The sequence below is a fragment of the Erithacus rubecula genome (assembly GCF_903797595.1).
Source record: "Erithacus rubecula genome assembly, chromosome: 11".
Lineage (NCBI taxonomy): Eukaryota > Metazoa > Chordata > Aves > Passeriformes > Muscicapidae > Erithacus > Erithacus rubecula.
Window position 1 is genome coordinate 18,540,639 of NC_136663.1, and position 23,887 is coordinate 18,564,525.

Below are 23,887 nucleotides of genomic sequence, written 5' to 3' on the forward strand. Positions count from 1 at the left end.
AACGACAATTTTTTGGTAATAGCAGATTCATCTTAAATCTTCCACAACTCATTCAAGCAGAACAGGGAGAATCTCATGAAAATTCAAGACTGTACCCGTGTGGTAAAATTCCTGCACGGCTCAATGACAGAATGTCAGCTGATACTGTGTAGGTGTGAAATCACCCCAGCAGCCAGTCTGGGTACCAAGGGCATGATGTACTTCAGAGCCCTGGATTACTGTGCCAATTCATCCACACTATTAAAAACCCAAGTGCAGGGAAGTGGCATCCCCAACAAACTATGAACTTTCCTTACTAAACCCCTGTTTTCACCCATTCTGGCTTGGAGGCAAGAGCTTGCTTCCCTCCGTACACTGGTAGAGCCATGAACACAGAGCACATCTTTGAAAAGATAAATGATAAATAATGATCACAAAGCAGCCCAGAAAGATGTGTCACAGACATATTTCCCCTTGCCACTCCTGCATTTTATTACTTGGAGAAGTGGTTCCCCTGTTCATTGAAATAACCAGGTATTTTGTCTGAGAAGAGTCAATGTCTTCTCAGCAGCCTCTGTTTTCCATGTCCTCATTTGTCACATCCCTAAAAATAATGAAAACAGCAGCAAAGCAGGCAAACATCCAACTGCAGTTTTTAAAGTCAGTCACTTCAATGCATCTGTCACCTCAGGTGGCTTGTGCTGAAAGACAGAATACCACAAACAAGCTGCTGCTTCTGCAACACTCAATTACTTTTAGATGTCTTGGATTTATTTGGACACTCCCATAAGGTTAAAATGTTATTTTGTCACATTTAATCCTCACAGATAAACCCTGAAACTTGAGCCAGGAAGAGCTTGATCACACCATTTCTCTTTCTCTCCACTGTGACCACACTGAGCTCCTTAAGTGACACTTCCTGCCGCTATAAGCTGTCCCCTGCAGTCAATGGCAACGACTGTGACGGGAGCCTTGAGAAATCCACTGCAATCTGAGCATCCAGACAGGCTGAACACATCTGTAGTGCTGGCTGAAATGCTACAAAATCCCTTCAGGAACCAAGGACTGCATGAAGTTTCCTTTCTAGGTGAATGACTTGAGGCAAGTATTTGTCCCTTCTGAGAGAGACCACTAAGTGCAACATGCTTTTCATCAAGCTCCTCTACTTGCCATCACAGACTTAAGAATCACCTGGGGCATGTCAGAAATACCAGACAGGCATCACTAAAGAGAGCTGGGATTGCCAGGACCTTTGAAAGCCACCCGTTGTGACATCAGACATAAAAGGCCAGAGCATCAAGGATTGTAATAGAAAAATTACAGATAAATAATAAGCGTTGTCACATGATTTTAGGTGGGAGATCCAGCTAGACAACTTCTGTTTAGTATTTCTGCATAACCTAATGACACTGTTATCTAATCCAATAATTGCCAGTAAAACAGAACAATTTAGAAAGCAATTAATTTCCCAATGTCCATTTTTGCAAAGTTAATTTCAAAACACATGTTGCTGCAACATCCAAATAAATGCACATCCAAAAGCACTTCTTCTTCACTTCACTTGGGACTGCAGGTCCCAACTAACAGCACCTGTTTGAATTGAGCAAAACTATAGACAGTGTTCATTTCCTTACTGAAACTTGGCAGCTGGAGTTGATTCTATTAAAATACAACCACTGGAAAGCCTTTTTCCACCCTTTTCTCCTGCAGCCCTGGGCTCCTTACCCAGCTGCATGTGCAAAGCAGCACAACTCAGCAGTGCTTGCTAGGCTGTAAAGAAAAAAGAAAACCAACACAACAACAAAAAATTCCCCACAAAAATCAAGGGCTACAGTGTAGCAATTCTCCTGGGGAAATAGAGACTAAGGAACATTCACCCACATTTTACCTGAGCTCCGAGACTTGAGAACTCATTGACACAGTGAATGTATCAGCACAGAGCAGAGCTGCATGGGATAAAATACTTATGGCTTCTATTTCATCTGGACCTGTAACAAGGCATGGTTAAACCTCTTCCTGAATACCCACAGTGTGGCCATGCCAGCAAAGCTTAGCAGATCAGCAGTAGTAGAAACAAAATGCTTGGACACATTTTCAGATATCCATGTTAATTTTCTTTTTTCTCCCTTAATAAAGGCAGAAGCAGGAAATGTAAAGGGAATTCTAACTGAAGCAACCTGCCCAGCTCCCAGCTGGCGCACTATGTGGGCTGAGACAAAGGCTATTTTAAGATAAGGGAAGGCTGACAACCTTCAGATGTCAACATTTAGCAGTGGGCAGTATTTCAAGTATTTACACAGCCAAGTTCCTTTATGAAGAAATGCAAACATTAGGGCTTTTTACACCAGAACTGCTGTGCAGAAGAGGAAGTGTTACCAAGAAGAGGTTGAACACTTCCCCCACTCATCCAAGTCAGAATGCTGAGCTTTGGGGATCACTGCTGTAATTTGTGAAAAATGCTACATTCAAAGACCTGAAATAAATCACAGACAAGACTGGAGATAACAATGTTTTATTTTTACATTTCAGCAACAGGAGAAATAATTGAAGATGAAATTATCTGCTTTGTTGTAAAGTATAAAAACATTTAATTATAAATATTTAGCTAAAAAAGCGTGATTTATAAAATATAATCTGTGAAGATATATACACAGTTTAATTGTTTAGCAATTCTTTCACCTGACATTAAAGAGTAGAGGTTTTTCTATTTATTATTCCATGCTCACAGTTTAGTGCTCACAGTTTTAGAAGCAAAAGAGACAAGTGAAAAGATGACTGGTGAATTTCATTCTGGAAAAAAATTAACATTTTGCCACAAATTTGGACAAGAGCAGAGGCAGAATTTGAGCAAATCCATGTCTTGAGAGAGGTCTCTGAGGGAAGTTACCCTGCCATGACTGACAGTGTTTATATCCAGACAAGCACTGGGGATCTCAACATTTGTGGGCAAGTTTCCTGTGTTTCCAAGAAAACATGGCTAATAGTATAATGCAAGCCCTCAAAATTCAGTTCAGTTAAATGTGCTCACCTCCCTGCTCTCTGAGCAGGGGTTTCTCAGTATGCTGTGCTGGTATCCTATGTTATGCCTCTAATGAAATCAAACAATGTCACCTTCATGATTCAGGCTATGAGCAAATTTCTAAATAGAAAACCCCAGTGTGCCATCCAACTGCACTGTCCAGCTGACAATAACCCCTAAAAACAGATACAGCTGCCTAAGCCTGGAAAATAACAGTAAAGCTATACAGTACACCTAATGTGATGGAATGTGAAAGAAGATAAATGGTCAGGCAACTCAGTTTTCTATTCCTTGTTTAAGAGAGCCAGCTTCTTCCCTTTGAAGTCTTGGGAAATCTCGCCTCTTATTGAAGGGTTTGTTACTATGGCACTTCAGAGAAGAGAAACTGGAAGACTCTTCAACATGCTGGGTGGCAGAAAATGCTACAGAAAATGATAGTGAATTTGATCCATGTCCCTGGTAATTATCTTTCTCTCTTCACAGTGTTTTCACGGTGCCTGTGGCACAGGGCTTTGAGGAACAAGAAAAGGGTGACAACACCCAACAGCAGTACAAACATACAGAAGTCAAGCTGTACTTTGTACACCCTGATTTACACGAGACCTCACTACTTGCCTGTAAGCAAGGAATGAATTAATACAGGATTAAGAGAAAAAGAATGTATAGGAAAGAATGAAGTAGGCAAACATGACGCTTGTCAGTGCTCACCCATGATTTCCTACCTGCTATTTCTACTTTAGGGTGATATGCTCATAACAGTTCAGAGCAAACAGCCTGTACACAGTTCCTACTATTCACATCATGAATGCATAGCAACTGCAAGAGTTGTGCCCTTAGGAGCTCAGGAGGATCTTCAGGAAAGGAAGGCTAGCAAAACTGTGATGAGTTTTAGGCAGGATCCAAGCAGTTCTGTCCAGGCAGAGCCCTGATCTGGGAAACGTACCAAGTCATGTGCAATTTCAGAGTGCATATTGGCTGGCTGCTTACTGGGAAAATGCAGACTTTAACTCCCTGAAAGCTGCTCGGCGGTGCTTCCTTTCCTCCTCTTCCCGCTTCCGCTCATCCTGCTCAGCTTTTATCTCTGCTTCAAACTTACTGGCTGAGGAGAGGGCTTGAGCCTTTATGAGACAGAGAGAAAATAAACAAATGTCAAGCCTTGCATCAGAGGGAGAGCCAAAACCTGACTACTCCCAGATGAGCAACACAGAACTGCTTGCTGCACCTCCCAGTGCTTGTTGGGATCCTCTGTCAGGACAGCTCAAGTATTAATTACACTGCAGTGCTTAGGCATTTACACCCAATACCTGTTACTTTCCTTGACTTTTACATCAGCAAAAGAAAGGTCACTTACTAATAAGTCACTAATAAGTGACCAAAACACAAGGCCATCAATATTGGGTCACATACATTATTTCCATAAGCAGGCAGCAGTGCATAAGTTGTGAGTATGCAGTGGGAGAAACTACTGCAGAAAACACTCTGAATCCCAGCCAAATCTGAGAACATCATACTACACCATGGATAATCTGCAGATCAAAGAGACATTGTTTACTTGCTGGCTATTTTTCCAGCTTTCATCTCAGTACATCTGCTGTGCAATGGCTGTGTTAGGCTCTTGGGAAAAAAACTTCTTATATAAACAAGCAGGATTATTTTCTCTCCAAGAGAGCTTTCAGAAAGGGTGCTTTGTCAGCTTCAGATGGTGTACAGCTCTTTCTGCCAACCCCAGGACCCTGCAGAATTATTTTGATTCCAAAGGTTACAGAGAAAGAGATGTCTGAAATCCTATACTCCAAAACGCGCCGTTCACCACTGAACTCCGAGTGTTCTGGATGAGTGAGGTTTTGCAAACTCTGTCTCTATCACATCAGTTTTCAGAACAGTTATGTCTCTAAAAGAGATCAGCCACCTAGACCCAGCCACAGGGACACAGGTCAGCCAGTCAGCTCTACCAGGGTAAAACCCAGAACAGATGGTGAATTAAATTGCTCTGGTGTGTTGACTGAGCCACAGAAAAGCTCTGGTTATAGCCCAACAAAATTTGAAAGGAAAATCAGCTACAGCTGAGTTTTTTCATATTCCTCTGTGCCACACCATACCTTAGCTTCAAAGAAGTTCTTGGCTCCTTTGACTCCTTCAATGGACACATCTATCTCCGAGAGCTTTGCAAGAGTCAACAGGCCACTGTCCTCCTCGAGTTCCCCAGCTGCAGCTTTATGGAAAATCAACAGGAACTAGCAAGACAGAGAAGAAACATTCAGGTTTTTCACTGGCTCAAACAACTTAAAATACAAACAGCACAATCACCTGTAGAGGGATGGAATTCACATTTCAGAGCAAAGGAAACCAGGTCTACATAAGCCAAGTGGCACCAAGGATCTTGTGCTCTAGTACACAGTCCTGTTACAGACTAAAAGCAGCAGGAATCTCATAGGAAAAGAAGGTTTCCCAGGAGTCAGAACCCTGGTAAAGCACAGTTCCTACCAAGCCTGGGCTACGTGGCCAGAGGAAGGAGGACACCACTGCACTTGTTCAGTACAACTATTGGGTAGGCTCAGATAAAGCTCTTTATGTCCCCACACCCTAACGGTGTATTCACAAGCCCTCCACCACCTTTCCCAGTGTTCTAGGGACATCTCATGACAATGAAAGCAGGACAAAACAAACACAGCTCTGGTTCACCTCAGGGTCCCTGAACCAAGGTGTCAGTGCAGTCCTTTGAGAGAACAGCAGCCCAGTGTGTACATGCCCTTGTGACAGAGTGGCTTGAACAAGGTCCACAGAACAAGTTGGTGTGAAACTTGTCCTGCACTGGACCACAGCCATTTAAGAAATTCAGAGTCACTGCAGCAGAGTGTCTATTGGGATGTGAATTGCTAAGGGAAACAAACAAAAAAAGAGTTGTATCCTATTCCACAAATGCATATTTTTTGTTTTAACAGAAGGAATAAAACCTGCCTTCTTAAAAATAAAGACTTCTGCACCACCAGGCACCTGCCAACCAAACTCCAGGTGAAGATGTGGAAGTTCTAGGTGTACTTGCAGAGGTCCTGCAACTCCCTGCTATTCTCGGCAACCCCAGGAGGTGTCTCAGTGCTTGGAACAGTGCAGAGAGAACAGACACAAGGTCAAACCACTCAGGTACAAAAGGAGCACAAGCAACAAAGCTGCACCAATGCAGCGCTTCAGGTCAGGTGGCTGCAGGTACCAGGTAGGGCTGCCCTGAAATCCCTTTGCACAGGAACACCAAATATCTCTAGTGCTGTGCTCCTCTGTTTCCTACAGAGAGCCTGAGCTGTCCCAGAGGAGGGCAGCAGAGTCCCAGCATCCACACTGAGCCAGCCCTGCTACAAGTTGCTTGCAGAAGCTGGTGGGAATGCAAGAATTTAGGAAGGCCTCCCATGAGGAAGGGTGTGGAGATGACAGCAGTGCTGGCTGCCCTCCCACACAGGCAGCTCACCAGGCACTGCTCCATGCAATAGCCTCTTAACCTGTGAATGCTCAGCACAGGGCAAGCTGAAAACAGGCAAGGCTTGGCAAAGGAACTATTTCTTCCCCAAACACACTGTAGTTGGTTGATCCTGGCTGGATGCCAGGCTACCAAAGCCACTCTATCACTCCTCATCTGGATAGGGGAGAGAAAATATAACAAAAGTTCACGAGTTCTAAGGACCTGGAGCGATTATTCACCAAAATACTGTCATAGACAAAAACAGCTTAGCTTGGGGATATTAATTGAATTTACTACTAACAAAATTAGAGCAAGATAATGAGAAGTAAAAAAAAAAAAAAAAAAATCTTAAAAACACCTTCCCCTCACCCCTCCCTCCTTGTCAGCTCTAACACCTCTCTCTAGCAGCACAAGGAAATAGGGAATGGGAGTTATGGTGAGTTCTTCACAGGTTGTTCCTGCCACTGTGCAAGGAGGAGAGTCCTTCCCCTGCTTCAGCGTGGGCTCCTCAATCCACAATCTGCAGGTCTCTGCCAGGAACCTGCTCCAGCATGGGCTTCCCATGGGTTCACATCTTCCTTTCAGGTAACCACCTGCTCTGGCATAAGTATCTTCCATGAGCTGCAGGTGGATTTCTGCATATGCATGGACCTCCATGGACTGCAGGAGGACAGCTTGTTTTACTATGGGCTGTCCTATGGGCTACAGGGGAACCCCAGGTCCAGCATCTAGATCACCTCCTGTCCCTCCCTTTCCACTAACCTGCGTGTCTGCAAAGCTGCTCCTCTCACATATTCTCATTCCTCTCTTCTCTGCCCATAATTACCTCTTTACGATAACTTTTTAACCCTCTTAACATATGTTATCACAGGGGCATTATTATCATTCCTGATTGGCTCGCTTTAGTCAGGGCAGGTCTGTCCTGGAGCCAGCTGGCTTTGGCTTAGCAGGCATGGGGGAAGATTCTAACAGCTTCTCATACTCCTAGTAGACACCCCTGATATGAAAACCTGGCCATGCAAACCCAAAACACACATGTAAGAAATAAACGGTTCACTGCTGAACAGGCAAAGCATTCTGCTTGGAAAGAAACCATATCCTCCCCAAGACATCCTCTCCCTCTGCCCAGATCCACTGGGCTCTGACTAGTTCCTCTTTGCCACCACCAGGCACTGTGACACGGAGGGCTAGCAGCTAGGCTGGAATTAGTCATGCTTCTTCCTGCTCCACCCTGAAAGTCCCACTTCCTGGCATTGGAAAGAGCAGTGGAGGCAGCACAATCCTGAGGTCTGATACAGCTGTCACCTGGGGAGGGACTGGGTCATGAGTACAAGTGAGCATGAATCATCCTGAAACTAAGGGATGGCGTAGCAATTGTCTAAAAGAGTACAGACTGCTGTGGCCACACAGAGCAGGCTGAGTTAAAGGAAACTTGGGACTAAGACATGGTTAGGATACATAGAGCATAATGTCAGCTACAAGGATCCAGCAAGGTGGGCTATGGGACATCATACTGGTTCCCACAGGAGCTCAGCAGCAATCATATCAGCATACAGCCCCCCTTACCTTGAGGTATTGGTCCTTAGTAACTAGAGAACACCAGCAATCTGCATTCAGCTCCCATTGCCAGCCTGTGTAATACCCTTGCTGGGCCCAAGACACACCATGTGCAGCTAAATCTCAAGGAAATGTCAACAGAAAAGCCAAAGTGAATAATGTAGGTAGGTATCTTTCAAAGCTCTGCTATCAAAGAGGACAACATGACCCACACTTTGCGACCCACTAACGTGGTAAATTGTATCTGCTCTCACATTCTTCATGATCCAAGACCTACCCCACAGAGCCAGGCAGGGCATCATGCAAGGAAAAGTGGGAGCAGACAGGCAGCAGCCTTGCAACAACAGCTTGCCAGAAAAGTAGCACTATGTAAGGATGTGGTTTGCACCAACCCTGGTAGGAAATGCATCATGTGGGTCAACATTTCAGCTGGTGAGGGTGTAAAGGGCAGTGGGTGGATTTCTGTGGGTTCTAGGTAGCAGCTCCAATTACACATTACTATGACAGCAATTAGCTCTGGTTTCCTCTGGTAATGATGGAACTAGAGAGTCAGAGGTATGGGGCTTTTTCTACCACTATGCCTAATCTTTTTAAGCCTGAATTTCATTGCTTGAGTCACAGGAGTTGTGTACAGTTAATTGTTAATGTATTGGTGGACATTCAAAGGTCAATGGTAGAAGGCAGTTTTGCTAACAGAGCCTGTGGTTTTCAGCAGTCTGCTTGCCAAGCAACAGCTTATCTGAGATGAGAGGACACTACTCAAAACAGTAGAAAAGGGTGACCTGTTACAAGTCAAAGAGGTCCCTACCAGTTCTCCGGCCAAGCCACAAGAAGAGTATGTTCACACAGGTATGCCAGGACTTGGTATTCTCTGGATAGGCAGAGAGGAGCCCTGCAGTACTACAGTTGCACCCTATTGAGTTCAGACACTCATTTAAACCAGGATTCTCCTGGTATTATCTGAATGACCCAAGTCAGCTTAGTCCCCCTCCACATACTTGCTTGTCACCACCAATAAGAAGCAGAATGTTTCAGGCCTATGGGATGGTTGAGGCCTCCTCACCCAAGAGGGAACCTGCTTCCCTGTCAGCCCTCTGCCTGAACATAGCAGCTGGACAGGGCACACCTGCAGCAAGGCAAGAAGCATCCTGCTCCTCTGCCACAGGAAGCTTTGGTTGTCTGCCAAAGCTGCTGTGCAATTTGTCTCCAGACTGGTGTCTGCCAGTAATGCTCCCTCATTCCAATCCATGGACCACTCAAGCTCGCAGTTGCACAACCATTGTTTTCCCTTCTGGCAAGACACTTCAACAGCACCAGCTGCCATGTGCCACATGCCAGGGGCTGGCAGCACAGGCACCCCTGCAAGAGATGCTAGGGGATCACAGTATCTTTCAGGGCCTTGAGGATAAAAGTATTTTTCTTCCATGGGAGACAGCCCCTGCAAAAAGCCCAGAGGCTGTCCCCAGTTCTTCACCTGGAATGAAGGGTGGCCCAGAATGCACATGGACAGAGGACTCCTCAGACTATGAAGTAATTTGGCAACCAGTGACTTGGGGCCATGGGCATGGTGCTTTTCCTGCTCCACTGGATTCTTTGCTACCTCCAGTTTACCTCTGACCGGGCAGCAGGGAACTCAGGGACAGGCTCTCACTTCCTAAATTTGCATATCCTCCCCCCCTTTCTTGTAACTCAAGTCTGTGGACTCTGTCTTTTCCCGCTGCCCTCTTGCAGTGGAATAAATCCAACAAAGCCCTTTGGGCACAAAAGCAGAGGAAGATGGTGTGATGTGCCAGTGCAGAGATGTAGTGAACTATGTCTGTGAGTGACAGTCACCCCTCATCCCCAGCCATCCCAGCCAGTCACAGGCCTTGGGTGCTCATCCTCCCTCCCAGCACTGTCAAAGCCCTCAAACTTCCACAGTGAAGAGCTTGAGGTTGAGCCCTATCCTGGAAGAGGCCTGGTGAGAGCATCATGCCTGCAGAAACAAGGGAGCCCAGCTTCCCAGGGCTCACTGCAGGCATCCCACAGGACAGAAGGAAGCAGCACAGCCCTCAAACAAGTGCAGGACATAAGCAGTGCTGCTCCTCCTCTTGCTATCTAAGGGGCTGAGGGTTAATTCAGAAGACCACAGTGTGACATTTGCTTGTGACTGAGCCAGCTATCAAAGTCTGAGAGGAAGAGATGGTGAAACAGGACCTTGTGGTATCTGGGTTCCCCCTTCCTGCTGAGATGATTTGGACAGCCCAGAGTGCATGCAGGTCATTGCTTAAGTATGCTCTCTTCCTCTGCCTGTCAGAGGATCCTGGCCTGTCCTCCCAGTTGTCACAATACAATGGTAAGACACATCTGTTTGAGCTGTGTCCCTGCTGAGCCAGTGTGCAGTACCAAACTGCTGTATCCACACATTTATTCTCTACTGCAGGGAGGTGACCACCCCTCATAAAGTTTGCCATGGCTGTTCATTGAATGATGCAGAGAGGGTCCCAGTACGAACTGGAAGAGAGCCTTTTGTGCCCCATGAGATGAGCTGCTCCAAGCAGAGCTCCTGCACTGCACCTGAAATGAGGTCTCAATTGCTGTACCACAGGAGTCAAGCAACAAGACTTGGAAACTGAAGGGGCACAACTTCCTCCAGCTACAACAGGGAGCTCAGTGAACACTCCCAGCAGCTGCAACAGGGCTCAAATGTGCTCCCAAGGCAAGCAGGGAGGTTGGAGAGCTTTGGCATCAAGTACCATGACTGCCACGAGGAAAAGGTTAACAGTGCTCCACACCCTTGGCATGGGGAAGCTCACCGGCTTCTCCACTGCACCCTACTACTTGAAAAAAACAGAGGGGAGAGGGCTACCTACAGCCCACAGAACACAGGGCCCAGCTGCCCCAGTTTCAACCCCACAGCCACACCCCTGTCTGTTACTGCAACCACCCTCACCTCACGGAAGCTGAGCTTTCCATCAAAGTCTTCATCCACCTCCTTGATCATGTTCTTCAGCCCCAGGTGGGTCTGCGGGGCTCCCAGCTTTTCCATCATGAGCTTCAGCTCCATCAGGTCGATATATCCATCCCGTCCTGAGTCATACCTGCAGGGTGCAAATGGGAAGGGGTCAACCATCATCATCCCCATACTCATCTCCCCAGAAGAGGAACCATGTACATGGATAAAGTCACTGTGTGGTTCAAAGCTCAGGGGAGAGGGGAAGCTGCATGACACAGCCACTGCTGAGATGTTCAGGGAAGTTGCTGTCAGCTTTCAGAGCTGTCTGACCAAAAAGAGAAGTACTCAGGGGAGCTCAGACCAAACAGAAGGAGCATGGAGGAATTCAGCTTATCTCAGTGGGATTTCCATTTCACCCACTTGCCTGTCCAGTACAAAGGCAAATCACACACAGCTTACACCATGCACGAATATAGTGAGGAAAAGGCCTGCAGAGTCAGCTGCTGCCAGGTTTCCTGCTAGTTTCAAGCAGAAACAGGGAACAGAGACCAAGGAGAACCTCTTGGCAGAAAGAATCTTTCTTTGTAAGCTAAACTCCCCTCCCTCTAGCTGTTAAGTTCCTTCCTCTCCAAAATGCTTTTGCACTACAAGCATCATGCTTCAGGGCAGCTGTTTAATTCCATGTCCCCAGGCAGAGAACAGCAATCCTAGCCAGGGCTGTTGTACCAGGGCTGCACCACAGGGCCAGGCTGGCAGAGGAAACCAGGGACCATTTCCAGGAGCAAGACTAGAGTGGGACCACGGAGCACCAAGGACTGCAAGTACTCTTCAGAGGAGAGCGCCCGTGCAAGGGGAAGAGTGTTTTAGGGATGGGGAGGCAGCGAGTGATCTGCTGTACACAGGCTGGGACTGTGCACCAACTCCTCCCAACATCTGCTGTGGGTGTGGGTAAAGCATCCGGCCCTTCCAGCAACCAGGCTTCACACCCACTAGGGCTATCACCGGCTTTCAAAGTCCAAAAGCTGCAGGGATAGGCACTCTTATCAGCTGCTCAACAGCCCTCTTTCATCCTGGTCTTGCCATCAGGATTCAGCACAGAGCTAGGACTTCACAGGAGAGGTTCACAGGGCCCTCCAAGCTGGTCTCAGCCTTGGTACACAGCCTCCCACCATCTCAACCCTAACAGAGTTAAACCCTTTCAACCATTCAGAAGGACACCCTACGAACAATGCTGAAGCTTACCAGTGGGCAGGAGCCAGTCAAATCCTCCCACCAATCATCTTTCATTGACTGTTAGCTCTCTTCTAAAGAAATGAGGGCTGTAGCCATTCCAGACAGAGGTCTGCACAGTTGTGGTTACCCTGGAAGAAAGCCCTTTCCAGCTGAAAAACCTCACAGCCACAGAGGAAGCTGTGGCAAAGGAAGGCACGAACAAAGCCACCAGCCCCAAACTGTGTACAGGCATGAGTAGAGCAAGGCAAACTTGCAGCCCAGATCTCTGCCCCTGCTTTCATGAGCACAGGCACAACATGCTTTTCCCCCAAAATAGGGGGCCCTTCATAACAGAGTCCCACTACCCCTACAACTATTTCTGATAGTTTGTGGCTCTCAGTTTCCAAGGGTCCCAGGACTAAGAGACTCCCAATGACAGGGACATAACTGCCAGTCTAGGACAGCACAGAGCCCCTGTTACCAATCTGCCTGCACTCTCTGTACTCAGCAAACTCATGAGCCCACCAGGTTGGACTGCTTTCTCAAAAACTAGGAAAGAACCCTCCATCAGAGCAGAAACCAGGTCACAGACCTGGGATGTTACAGGGAATAAGTGCAGTAGGCTCTTCACAGCAAGGAAAGTGTCAGTTAATTAAGGAACATTCACAGCATTACCCAGCCCAGTGTTGAGATGCACTTCCAAGACACCACATAAGCAAAGTAAGTGCAATATTTAATTATCAATTTGCTTTAATTTCAAGTTTGGGAGAAAGGGTGCAGAGCTGTCACTACTGGAGACACAGTGCCTTTGATTAGTCACAGCAGCAAAATGTGCAGTGGAAAAGAGGCACCTGGGGTTGCGTTTTTCGGGAGCCCAGCAGGTTCATGCTACACTTTGGCTGGGTGCAGAAGCAAAATACCAAGGTCCCCCTTCAAGAACTGCTCATATGGGGTTGGGACACTGCCCAGCCCCACATGCAAGCTCTGAGTAACAGATGAAGGCAGAAGTAGGGCACAAGCCCAGCTGTGCTCATCTCATCCTCCTGTTATGACACTACCTGCAGGTAAACACTTGTCCTAGGGCCAGTACACTGCCCTGAAAGGGTTAAGCATGGGGCACAGCTTCAGGGCTCATCCCTGCAGAGAGGCAGGACAAAGCCAGGATTGTGAGAAATGGGGTCTTGCCAACACAGGCCTGGCAGAGCAGCACTCTGTACCAGCCACACAATGGGTGTTGAGCATGCTGGGCCACAGTACAGCTGGTGCTGAGAAGCACCCAGAAATCAGGTTACCAGTCCCCTGCACTCAAGGACAGCCAGACAGAGGGGCACTGAAACCCAACAGCAGCAGCCTGCAAACTGCTACATTCCCTCCCTGCCCCCTCGCCTCCTAAAGCAGACAAACTATTTTAGGACCTGGGTACAGCCACCCAGCTGCTGTGCAGCCAGACTATTTAGGGAGAGGAGTATTTATAGGGCACGAAAAACAGCACAATTCACTCCCCACCACCCCCCCCAACAGACCACAGGCATTCAATACTGTGGGGCACAATGCAGACTGCACCTTGCTGGTAAGTTGATGCTGCCAGGACACCTCAGTCCTACAGAAAACTCCACAGTCTGCCTTTTGAGAGATGATAAAACTCCCCTGTGTGCCTTTTGGGAGCCCCCTTTCAGGGCCCTGGGCTCAGCCAGCCCCAGATGCCTCTCACACACAGCTGTCCACAGCACAGCACTGCCCTGGTGATGGACAGCCATCACCTTCACAGGCAGAGCTGGAAGAGAACACCAGGGCAAATTAAACACATCCCAGGATCTGGGGTGGAGCACCCAACCTGCACTCCCGGAGTGGCACGCAACACTCAGGTGCCTGGCAAGTCCCACCATCACTCACTGTCCTGCTGTGACACTAGAGCTTTGCTTTCTTCAGGCTCAAAGCTCCCTGGGGCATGAGCCAAGTCTCACCCAAGTGATGTGCAGGCATTACAGACAGAGGAGAACTGTGCCAACAATTGTGACAATTCTCATGTCACAGGAAGGCCACTCCAGCAGCAGGATGGTGCCATGGCTACAGCAGATCCCACCTGACAGCTGGGATGCCGCAGGCAGGTATGAGTACTGTGGTTGCTGTGATAAAGCTTTGCCACACTGCTGCCACAGCAGTGTTTCTGGCAGCAAATGAGACTCAGCAGTGGCTGCCAAAATCTGCTGCAACAGGGATGCACCCAGATTCCCACGTTAGCTCACTTCCCCCTGGACTGCAGAATGTGCCTGGCTGCTGAAGCACTGGGAGAGAAAAGCAGGAGACAAAATCAAGGGGAAGGAGGTAATACTTGCTGAACAGATTTGCTTAAGAGCACAAAGTCTGTTACCCACAATTACTGCCCAAGTACAAGCATTGCACTGGTGTTACATAGGTGCTGAGGGGTGCATTGCAGAAGAAATAGGGATCAGGAAGAGAGGAAAAAGGGAGATGCCAAGGACTGCATCACCTCCAGTGACTCTGCAGTCACCTTTCAGCTGCCTCTAAAACACCACTTTAAAAAAATGACAACTGCATGAGAAATCACATATCCTGAAGGATCAAAGAGCAGTTTCTGAACATTTACATTTCTTGGGAAAAGCTGGAATAAAAACCTGCCCTCCCTGTACATGTTTGCTGCACCTTACCTTGCTTCACATACCATGGGCACCTGTACTTTGATCTGCAGTTCCTGTATGCTGCAATGGCCTAATTGAGGCTTTGAAATAAAGCAGTTGAAATAATGGTGCTGAAGTAATAATCTCCTCTTAAATATTTCAAATCCTAAGTAGCACTTTATTCCCCCTGAGCATTGTGTTTCACCTTACATGGAGCAGGTGGTGCTGACCTCTGCTCCCTGATATCCAGTGATAGGATGAATGGGAATAGTTCAAAACTGCCTCAAAGAGGATCAAATTTGACCTATTTGACCTGAAGAAGCCTTTCTTTCAGCCTGAGAGGGTTGTAAGACCCTGAAACAGGCTTCCTAGAAAGGTGATCAGTGTCCCAAGCCTGTCAGTGTTTAAGAATGCCCTTAATAACAAGTCTTAACTTTTGGTCAACCCTGAAGCAATCAGGCAGTTGAACTAGATGGGATCATTGATGGTTCATTTCAAATGAAATATTCTATTATATTGCCAAGAGCTTTGGAAACAATTCCTTCATACCAGGGCGGGAACAGGAACAGGCTTCTCGACCACATGCAGCTGCATCCTCCCCAGCTCAGGCAGAAGAAGCTCTCCTGCACTTCGAGGAACATGAGGGCACAATGAATGTCTCCTCCACTAAGATATTCTCCAAGATGCTAGGCAAGACCTGCAGGCCCAGGCTGAGTCCCCATGGGAATACCCTCCCTGCCCACTGGAAGTCCACAGACAGTTGGTCACATAAGGCACACGACAGCTCTGGAGAGAGCAGGTCTGCTGCAGCATATCAAACAAGGCTGGGGCTCCTAAGCAACTCCAGGAGGACAAGGGGACATCACAGCCTCTCCAGCCAGATGCAAGGCACTTATGCAATGTGTGGGCGACTCATGGAATTCCCTAGACATAAAAAGCAATAGCAAGACTGGAATTTCTCCACTCCCTCACACCCCACAGATGAGGCTGCTGTCTATTTTCTTCCCCCTTACATTTCTCATAAAGGTCATTCCTTCCAAGCAGAGCCACACTGTCCAGCTTTCACAATTCCCCTCTGCCATTTTCCTGGACAAAGATGACATCAAGGGGAGCTGTGAGATTCCAGAAGCCCTGAGAGTTCACTTAGACAACTCGGGAAAGAGAGGTTATCGTGGTTACCACAGTCCTCACATATTGTCAGAATAGGCAGCTAATTAGGTCACATTATAATTAATCTGAGCTGTAGACTTCCTGGTTTCTGCCAAAAAAAATACCCACCCTGAGAGCTGCTTGCACCCAGCACTCAAGCAGATACCTGCACTTCATCTCCAGTGCAATGGGGCCAAAAAAGGAGAGATGCTGACAAGAGAAGGCTTGGACAAGAGATGGGGAAAAGGGAGCCCAACTGTGGCAGCCAGAGTAAAGAGCATTATTTCTGCTTTGAAAGGATGCTCCTGGCACAGCTAGCAGCACACAGCCCTGGATTGAGCCCTATATTTTGGGAAGTCACAGTTTCAGATAAATTCTTTGCTTCCACCCTGGCAGACACAGCCACCATCCATATCATGGGATGCCCTGACAGGCATTCAGGGCAGCCACTATCAACAGAACGTCTTTGCAGCTGGAGCACCATGACCCAGCCCAAATCACGCACAGAATCACAGATTTAAAAGCCCCACTAAACTGATAAGAAACATTTTTGGATGGGAAGTTTCATAGGGGAAACCTGGCATCCCATGGCAAAGAGAAGATACTAAAGGAAAAAAATAAGCCTTTGAGAGAGTGATGTAAGAAAGACCCTGTGTTGTAGTGGCCAGGGCCAATAAGCCATACAGAGAATTAAAGCTTTAATCACATTAACTCAAGCTCTGACTGACAGGAATTAAGGGGAACATTTCCTCTCCTCATGAAGCACGTGATATCAGCCAATAGTTGACACAGGTCGCTGGCAGCAGATGGACTAAAGACCAGATCCTCTGCCACTGCAAACCTCAGGTGCCTGTAACAGTGAACACCAGGACAGGGTTTTCTGGCTGCCTGTCCAGGAAACACAACAGGGGAGCACACAGCCCACCTTCTTCCCCCTTTGGAATTAGCAGTTCTCACAGGGTATGCAATGCTTTCCAGCTACATTGACCAGCTGATTAGCATTCAACTGCAAAGCCTAGCTTTTCCTGCTTACAAGGCTGGTGCTTAATGAGCTCATTGTTGAAAAATTAGGCTACAATTCAGGTCTTCCACTTTTTATTTCCTAAAACCACTGCTATTCCTTTCCTCTTCCCTATTGAGGCAGCGCCACTGCCCAGTCCAGGCTCTCTCACCCACAGCTTTCAGGCCTTGCCTGTATTGTTTGTTCTCCAGTCCTCACAGCACCATGTCTCAGTATTCCACAGAGTGGAATCCTCTTTAAGGACAGTCAAAAGGGACACACGAGAGAGTGAAGCAGCAGTCCCGTCCGGACCACCTCGCTTCCCACACCAGCTGCCAACACAACACTGCCTGTGCAACAAAGAACTCCAAACCCCAGTAAGCTCACAAAAGCCCATTGCCTGGTTTCCTGTGGCAACAGCCCGGCTGGGACAGGCAACAAGACCCTGCAGTGCTGGGAGCTGACAGCATTCAACCAGCTCTTGATCTCTTCACAACAAGCCAGGGTGTCCACAGCAGCTTTCAGCTAGGAGAACAATGCTTTAATAAGTTACAAATCTCACTTCAGTCACCTCCATACATCTTCACACCTGGCTCTGTGGTTCTGCCACCTAGCAGCAGCTCCCTTGCAGTCCGGCAGCCTGATGTGGGGTAAGAGGACACTGGTCTACAGGAGCCCATGAGTCTGTGGTGCTGGAGGGAAACCTGTGCGTAGACAAAGATACCCAGACATAGCCTGACTGCAGGAGCTAGGACAGGGTCTGGCTGAGAGAAAAGGGCAGGATCGTGGCCTCAAGGAAGGCCAAGATTTTCTGCTTAAAGAAGCAGCTCTCCCTATTATAGCAGCAGCTTGACTTCAACACAAACCTTCCTGCTGGGAGGGGAATCCCATCCCAGCCCCCACGAAGGGGGTAGCAAGAGGAAGCTGCGCTCAGCCTGTGCTTGGGTGTGCGGGAGGGGGCACCAAGCCTGGCACACAGGACTGTGCGCGGAGCTCAGACATTGCCAGACACAGACAGTAGGACTGGCGGGGGTGTTCAGGGCCGTAGTTGTTTCGGGAAAATGCCCAGCGCCTCTGCCGGGCACCGGGACACAGACTCACCTGGTGCCCCAGGATGTGGGGCAGAAAAGTGCCTGTGCTTTCCCCTCGTCCCACAGAGCCATTGCTCCTGGGTGCCACCACAAACGGCCACCGTCCCAATCCCAGGCAGAAGAGTGGCCGTGAGCTAAACGCAGGGTTGAGCCCCAGGAAAACTCTATGAGCCCCCACCCCCCCACTCCCGGCAAAGCACAGGGACAATGTGGGGATCAGATGGCGCTGGGAACGCGCCGCGGCTTCCTCCAGCCAGACCGCAAAACCGCGGAGAAATGCGAGCATGCCGCCGAGAGCGGGCAACCAGATGTGCCCCCGGGGGCCGGAGCCGGGAGCGGCTGCGGGAGAAGGTAGCGCCCCAGCCCCGGAGCCCACGGGCCGGGCAGCGAGCCCCCCGCCCCGCTCCCGCCCCACTCACAGGCGGAACATGCGCTCCATGTCCTTGATCTGCCGGCGGCTGAACTCCTTGAACTCGGTGTAGGGGTTGAAGACGGCGGCCCGCCGGGGCTGCGCCGCGCCCTCATTTATGTCCTGCCGCCGGCACAGCTTAGCGCTCAGCTCGGCGTCCGCACTGGCCGTCAAGCAGCTCCGCTCCTCCACCTCCCCGGCTGCCGCCGCGCCCTTGACCGCCTCCACCTCGCCCTCCGCCGCTTCCCCGCTCTCCTCCAGCTGCAGCCGTCGCTGCAGCTTCTGCGCCAGCTCCTGCGAGGCCATGGCCCGGCGCTCCCGCCTGATAGCAGCACTGCCGCCCGCCTCGACCCCGCTCTACTCCGGCCAGGGCCGCCTACCCCTGTGCGCAACTTTATTCCCTCACTTGGAGGGAGCGGGGCGGGGCGGGACGGGGCGGGACGAGGCGGAGGGAGGCCGGGACAGAGCGGGCACTTAAGGAGGCACGGCGGGGTGGGGCGTGGGGGTTGTTGATAGTGTATGCCGAGGTACCTCCAGGGTGGCCTCTGATGTGTATACTCTCTCACACAGCAGCCACCCACACAGACTGTCTCCCCACATCCTCATGCAGGGAACCCCCCCACTCCACGGTCACTCTCCGACTCATCCCTCAACCGATAGGGTCCTCCCCAAGTCTCCCCTGCACCTCACAGCAGGGCGCTGCACTGGCCTGGGATGTACAGACCACGTACACTACTCGTAGTGTACAACACAACACTGCTTGCTCGCTCCGTTCCGGGGGGCGAGACGAGCCCCGAGCCCAGCCGGGAGCCCCTCGCGCCCGGGGAAAGCAGCGGGACCCCATCGGCTCACCAGGCGCTGCAGGGACGACGGTGATCAAGCTTACCCCGCACCAGGGCAGAGGGACCCCTTAAGCCCCTCTATGCGCCTCCCTTCTCTTACCTCCTTGGTCTAAAATTAGCCCAGGACAAAGCTCATCTCAGGCCCGGATTCCCTGTCCTTCTCCAGAGAACATGGGCAGCAGGCGGCCTATTCCCACCACCCAGCCCCCTTTCTCAGGACAGTGCCCAATGCCATCCCCTCTGTCTCCCCAACTCTTGCAGGAATGTCCCTCCCAGGACCATCAGTCCCTCGCCTGGCTGCTGTGAGCGTGATGGCGTAGCCGAGATGGTATTAGGGCTGGCGTGGGGCGGTTTAGGGTGGCGGCTGATGGGATTTACACACCGGGGAGGAGGGGGAGAGAAAAGAACCAGCTTGGACACGCCGCCTGCTTACGACTCCCGCGTGCCCGAGCCTGTGCGTCACGGGGAACCGGTCCCGGTGTCTGCTAGGTGGCTGTTTGACACCTCCGGGCAGGTAGTAAGCAGTTCTTTGATGTGGTGACCTGCAGTTGACCCTCTTGGATAAGCTCATCCCCACCAAACCTACTCAGAAAATGACTGATGCGGTCATTTGCAGCCACCCTGCCCCTTACATACTGTCAGTTCTAGGCTGACCCAGCGAGGGTCGGGAGGGTCAGGACGGCTGCAGGTTCACCACAGCATGTGACACAGGAAGGGCCACTGCAGGTATATCAAACCAGGACTGCTGTAAACCGGCTCAGTGTGGAAGGGGTGGCATGCGCTATGCCCACACCGCATTGCCCTCAGGCGGTGCCACGTCTATGATGGAGGGACGTTCCTTCCACCACAGAGGAATGGGGAAGACAATGGGGAGCTCTGCCTGGGTCACTGGCCACCCTGAACAACAACGAGTCCAACAACATAAGGCGCTTCTGTGCCTGCAGGGTGTCCAAGGGAAAAGAGAAGCCGAGGGTGAAATCAGCAACTGAAAAGCCAGGCTGCCATCTGGTGGGAAAAAAGCTCTAGGCTACTGCTATGGGCGAGAGACAGATGCAAGGGATGGGTAGGAGAGGCAAGGAAAGGAGTAAGCAAGGGAAGGGGAAACGTAGGCAGGCCTTTCCTTTCCTTTCCTTTCCTTTCCTTTCCTTTCCTTTCCTTTCCTTTCCTTTCCTTTCCTTTCCTTTCCTTCCTTTCCCTTTACTTCCTTTCCTTTCCTTTTCCTCCTTTCCCTTTTCCACTTTCCCTGTTATCATTTCCTTTCCTTTCCTTTCCCTTTCCCTTTCCCTTTCCTTCCTTTCCCTTTCCCTTTCCCTTTCCTTTCCTTCCTTTCCTTTCCCTTTCCCTTTCCCTTTCCCTTTCCCTTTCCCTGATCCCAGCTCCATCCCTGAAGTTGTTTTTCTGGCCCCATAATTCCTACCACAGCCACACAGTCCCTATCCCACCTCCAGTGATTTCAGCTGTAGCCCTATAGTCCTATGCCAGCCCTACAGTGGTTCCTGCTCCAGCCCTACAAGTTTTATTTCTCCAATGGCCCTGATGTTTCTGCTCCAGCTCTGTATCTTCCTGATGCTGCCATGTGAAGCTGCTTCTGGATCAAGGCAGGATCTTCATTTCACTTCAGCTCTAGAATCCATATTCCAGCTCCAGCCCTATCCTACAGTGCCTAACCCAGCCCCAAAGCCCCTATCTAGCCCCACAGTGGTTTCATCCTAAGCCCCACCTTATCTATGTCACTGCCAGCTCTGCTGCCTCAGCTCCAGCTCCTCAGCTTTCCACTGCCTCTGGCTAAAAGCTGCTCCTGGTTGTCACTTTGCTCATGTGCTGTTGACAAGGTGATGAATCAGTCACTGTCATCACTTAATATCTCTATGAGCTGCCACTCTCATGCCAATGGGGATGACTCTGGGGGCAAATGGGCCCTGGCCCACAACACACACCTTGCCTTACACCCTGCCTGCCCACAGGCAGCTCAGCCAGCATTAGATGCTGGAAACAGCTGCTCAGTCCCTGGTTCTGCATCCCAAAAAGTGCCCCTGGGCTGGCTCTGAGACCCAGGATCCTGAGACATCCACTCCCAGTTTGTGGGTCATAACATTGATGGGAGTGCTGGAACCCCCCCTGGCAGCTCCTGTACCCCTCTAGCTTCAGCTCCACCCCCGCCATCCCCACGGGATTTATCCACATCCAGCCTCACCATTTCCATTGCTCCACATCAGTTTGGGTCTAGATCCAGGTTCATTTTCTACTGATACTATTTTATTGTTTATTCTTTTAGTTTTACATTATCCTAGTTGTAATAAGATTTAATTATACTATTGCATTGTCACGGTTTTTATTTTATTATATTTTAAAAATTTGATTACTAGATATATGATGGGCGGGTTTTTTTTTTAATATTATAGGGCTGGGGCTGTGAGGCCAGAGGGTATATTGAAGCCCCTGGGGCTGAATCAAGACCCAAACCAATGTAGAGCAATAAAAACTCTAGGACTGGATAAATCTCATGCAGCTGGGGGTGGAATCACTGTGGGGCTGGGATAGGAACTGTGTAAATAAGATGTTTGGCCCTGATATATGGTCAAACAACTCAAACAATTCCCTATTTTGCAAACTATCAATGGTGGGCTGAGGGGCATCCTGTGCTGTTTTTTGGTGTTGAATAATGCTAAATATCTGGCACACTATCTCAGTCTGGCAGACCAGACTCAATTCAACCTGCTTAGAATAAGACAAAAGATTTGGCAGATAAACTGCTAAACTGACCTGTAGGCATATCACTGGTGGTCAACTCCATCATATTACGAAGTCCAGTCCACTTTCCATATAGTAGGTTCTTCTAATATTTTCCTTCTTGGAGTGTGTGGAGATTATTCCATTGCGTTTTAAGGATGCTCACCAAGGATACTCCTTAAGGTTGGAAGAAAGACATTTGTCCACAGTCATTGGTATGGGTGATTTACATCAGTCTGTAATAATGGTTTATTTTTGTTTGCTTTAATACAATTGCTTTAATATTGCTGTGAAAAAATGCACAGTCCTGTCTTGTAGTATACTAGTTTAAGATTTCATAGCATGTAATAAATAATTCGGATTGAGTTATTTTTATCTAATGATTTATCATAATAAATAATTTATTGTTATAAAAATCTACCTGATTCGCTGTCATTAAAACCCGTGGGATAATCACAGTAGGATTGGGATAACAACTGTAGGGTTGGGATTGGGACCGTGGGGCTGGAATATGGACTGTGGGGCAGGGTATGGCCTGTGGGCTACGGCAGGGATTGTGGGCCGGGGGGAGGGACCGTGGCACAGGATAGGGACTGTGGGCCACGGCAGGGACAGTAGGCTGGAGAGAGAGTTTGTGGGTAGGATAGAGGATGCGGGCCGGGGTGGGGTCTGTAGGGCCGGGAGAGGTTATGTGGGGGCGGAATAGGGACTGCCGGGCCGCAGTAAAGTCAGCAGAGACGGGATACGGACGATGGGGCAGGGGAGGGAAATCTCCCCGGCGCACGACAAACGCCACCAATCGCAGCAAGAGGAAGAAAATGGATCCACCAATCGCGACCCGCCGGCGCCGCATTGTCCAATGAGAGCAACCCTTCCTTCACGGCCGTGTTCCCGCCAAACCCAGACCGCGCGTGACCGCACGTCGCTCGGACACGCCCTGACCCGCTCCCCACAAGCGACTCACGCAAAAACCTCTCGGGACAGTAAAAATCGAGGGTAAGTTCCGCCGTGGTAACTCCGCGCACGGGAAAAAGGAAAAGCAAAATTTTCGAGGAATACAGTAACCCGGCGGTGAAACAACCCCAAACAAAGAAATACCGCGATTCAGTCTAGGATTATAAACAGCATCAAGCCACGTCAAAATTTAGTTGCGAGAACACATGGGAATAGCGGGTGCTGCAGGCTTTTTATGTGGCTGGGGGTTGGCGACGGGGCAGCAGGTCTCCTGTTTTGCTTGGGGAGCCGTACTCAGGCTGGAGATCTCTTGCTGTGCTTGGGCGGTCATGCTGAGACGCAGGAGGGAACAGTCAAACGTGGCTTGTGTGGCCGGTGTGTTTCCTTTCCTTCTGTGCGTTTTCTAGCATTAGGCGGGATATAGAAGGTATTGTTGCCCTTGGAAATGATGCTGTATACGTTTGTGTGCATGTGCGTGCTTCTGTGAGAGGGACTGTGAGGCTGTGGAGCAAGGCGCGAAGCTGCTGGTTTGTGCTCGTGAGCCTTGCAGATGGTTCAGGAGGTGCCTACGGCCATACCACCCTGAGAACGCCCGATCTCGTCTGATCTCGGAAGCTAAGCAGGGTCGGGCCCGGTTAGTACTTGGATGGGAGACCGCCTGGGAATAACGGGTGCGTAGGCTTTTTTTATCTTGCTGGGGGCTGGAGGTGTCTCCTTTTGCTGCTACGTGTGCATTTTGTCAAGTCGGCTCGGGATACAGATTCGGAGATTGGCCTGGGCAGTTCTGGTGCCCTAGTCCCGTGTCCATGGGTCTGTGGGGCTGGTCGGAGAGGTGGTGCAGGCTGATGGTGACTGGGCTGGAGGTCTCTTGTTTAGCTTGGGCTGCGGGGCAGGAGGGAGCGGGCAATGGTGCCTCGTGT

The 23,887-nt window shown here is 49.6% G+C and overlaps 1 protein-coding gene and 1 long non-coding RNA gene across 2 annotated transcripts; one reads left to right on the forward strand and one right to left on the reverse strand.

Moving 5' to 3' along the window:
* Positions 1–52: 52 nt before the first annotated feature.
* On the forward strand, positions 53–3,655 carry LOC306806344. Its single transcript, XR_013775452.1, has 2 exons — positions 53–1,066; positions 1,158–3,655. It is a non-coding gene; the product is annotated as an uncharacterized lncRNA (long non-coding RNA).
* On the reverse strand, positions 2,476–18,887 carry EFHD1 (EF-hand domain family member D1). Its single transcript, XM_079315006.1, has 4 exons — positions 18,452–18,887; positions 10,939–11,086; positions 5,098–5,232; positions 2,476–4,116 (listed from the first exon to the last, which is right to left on the reverse strand). The coding sequence occupies exons 1-4, from the start codon at positions 18,745–18,747 to the stop codon at positions 3,982–3,984; spliced, it is 714 nt and encodes a 237-aa protein (XP_079171132.1). The 5' UTR covers positions 18,748–18,887; the 3' UTR covers positions 2,476–3,981.
* Positions 18,888–23,887: the final 5,000 nt, after the last annotated feature.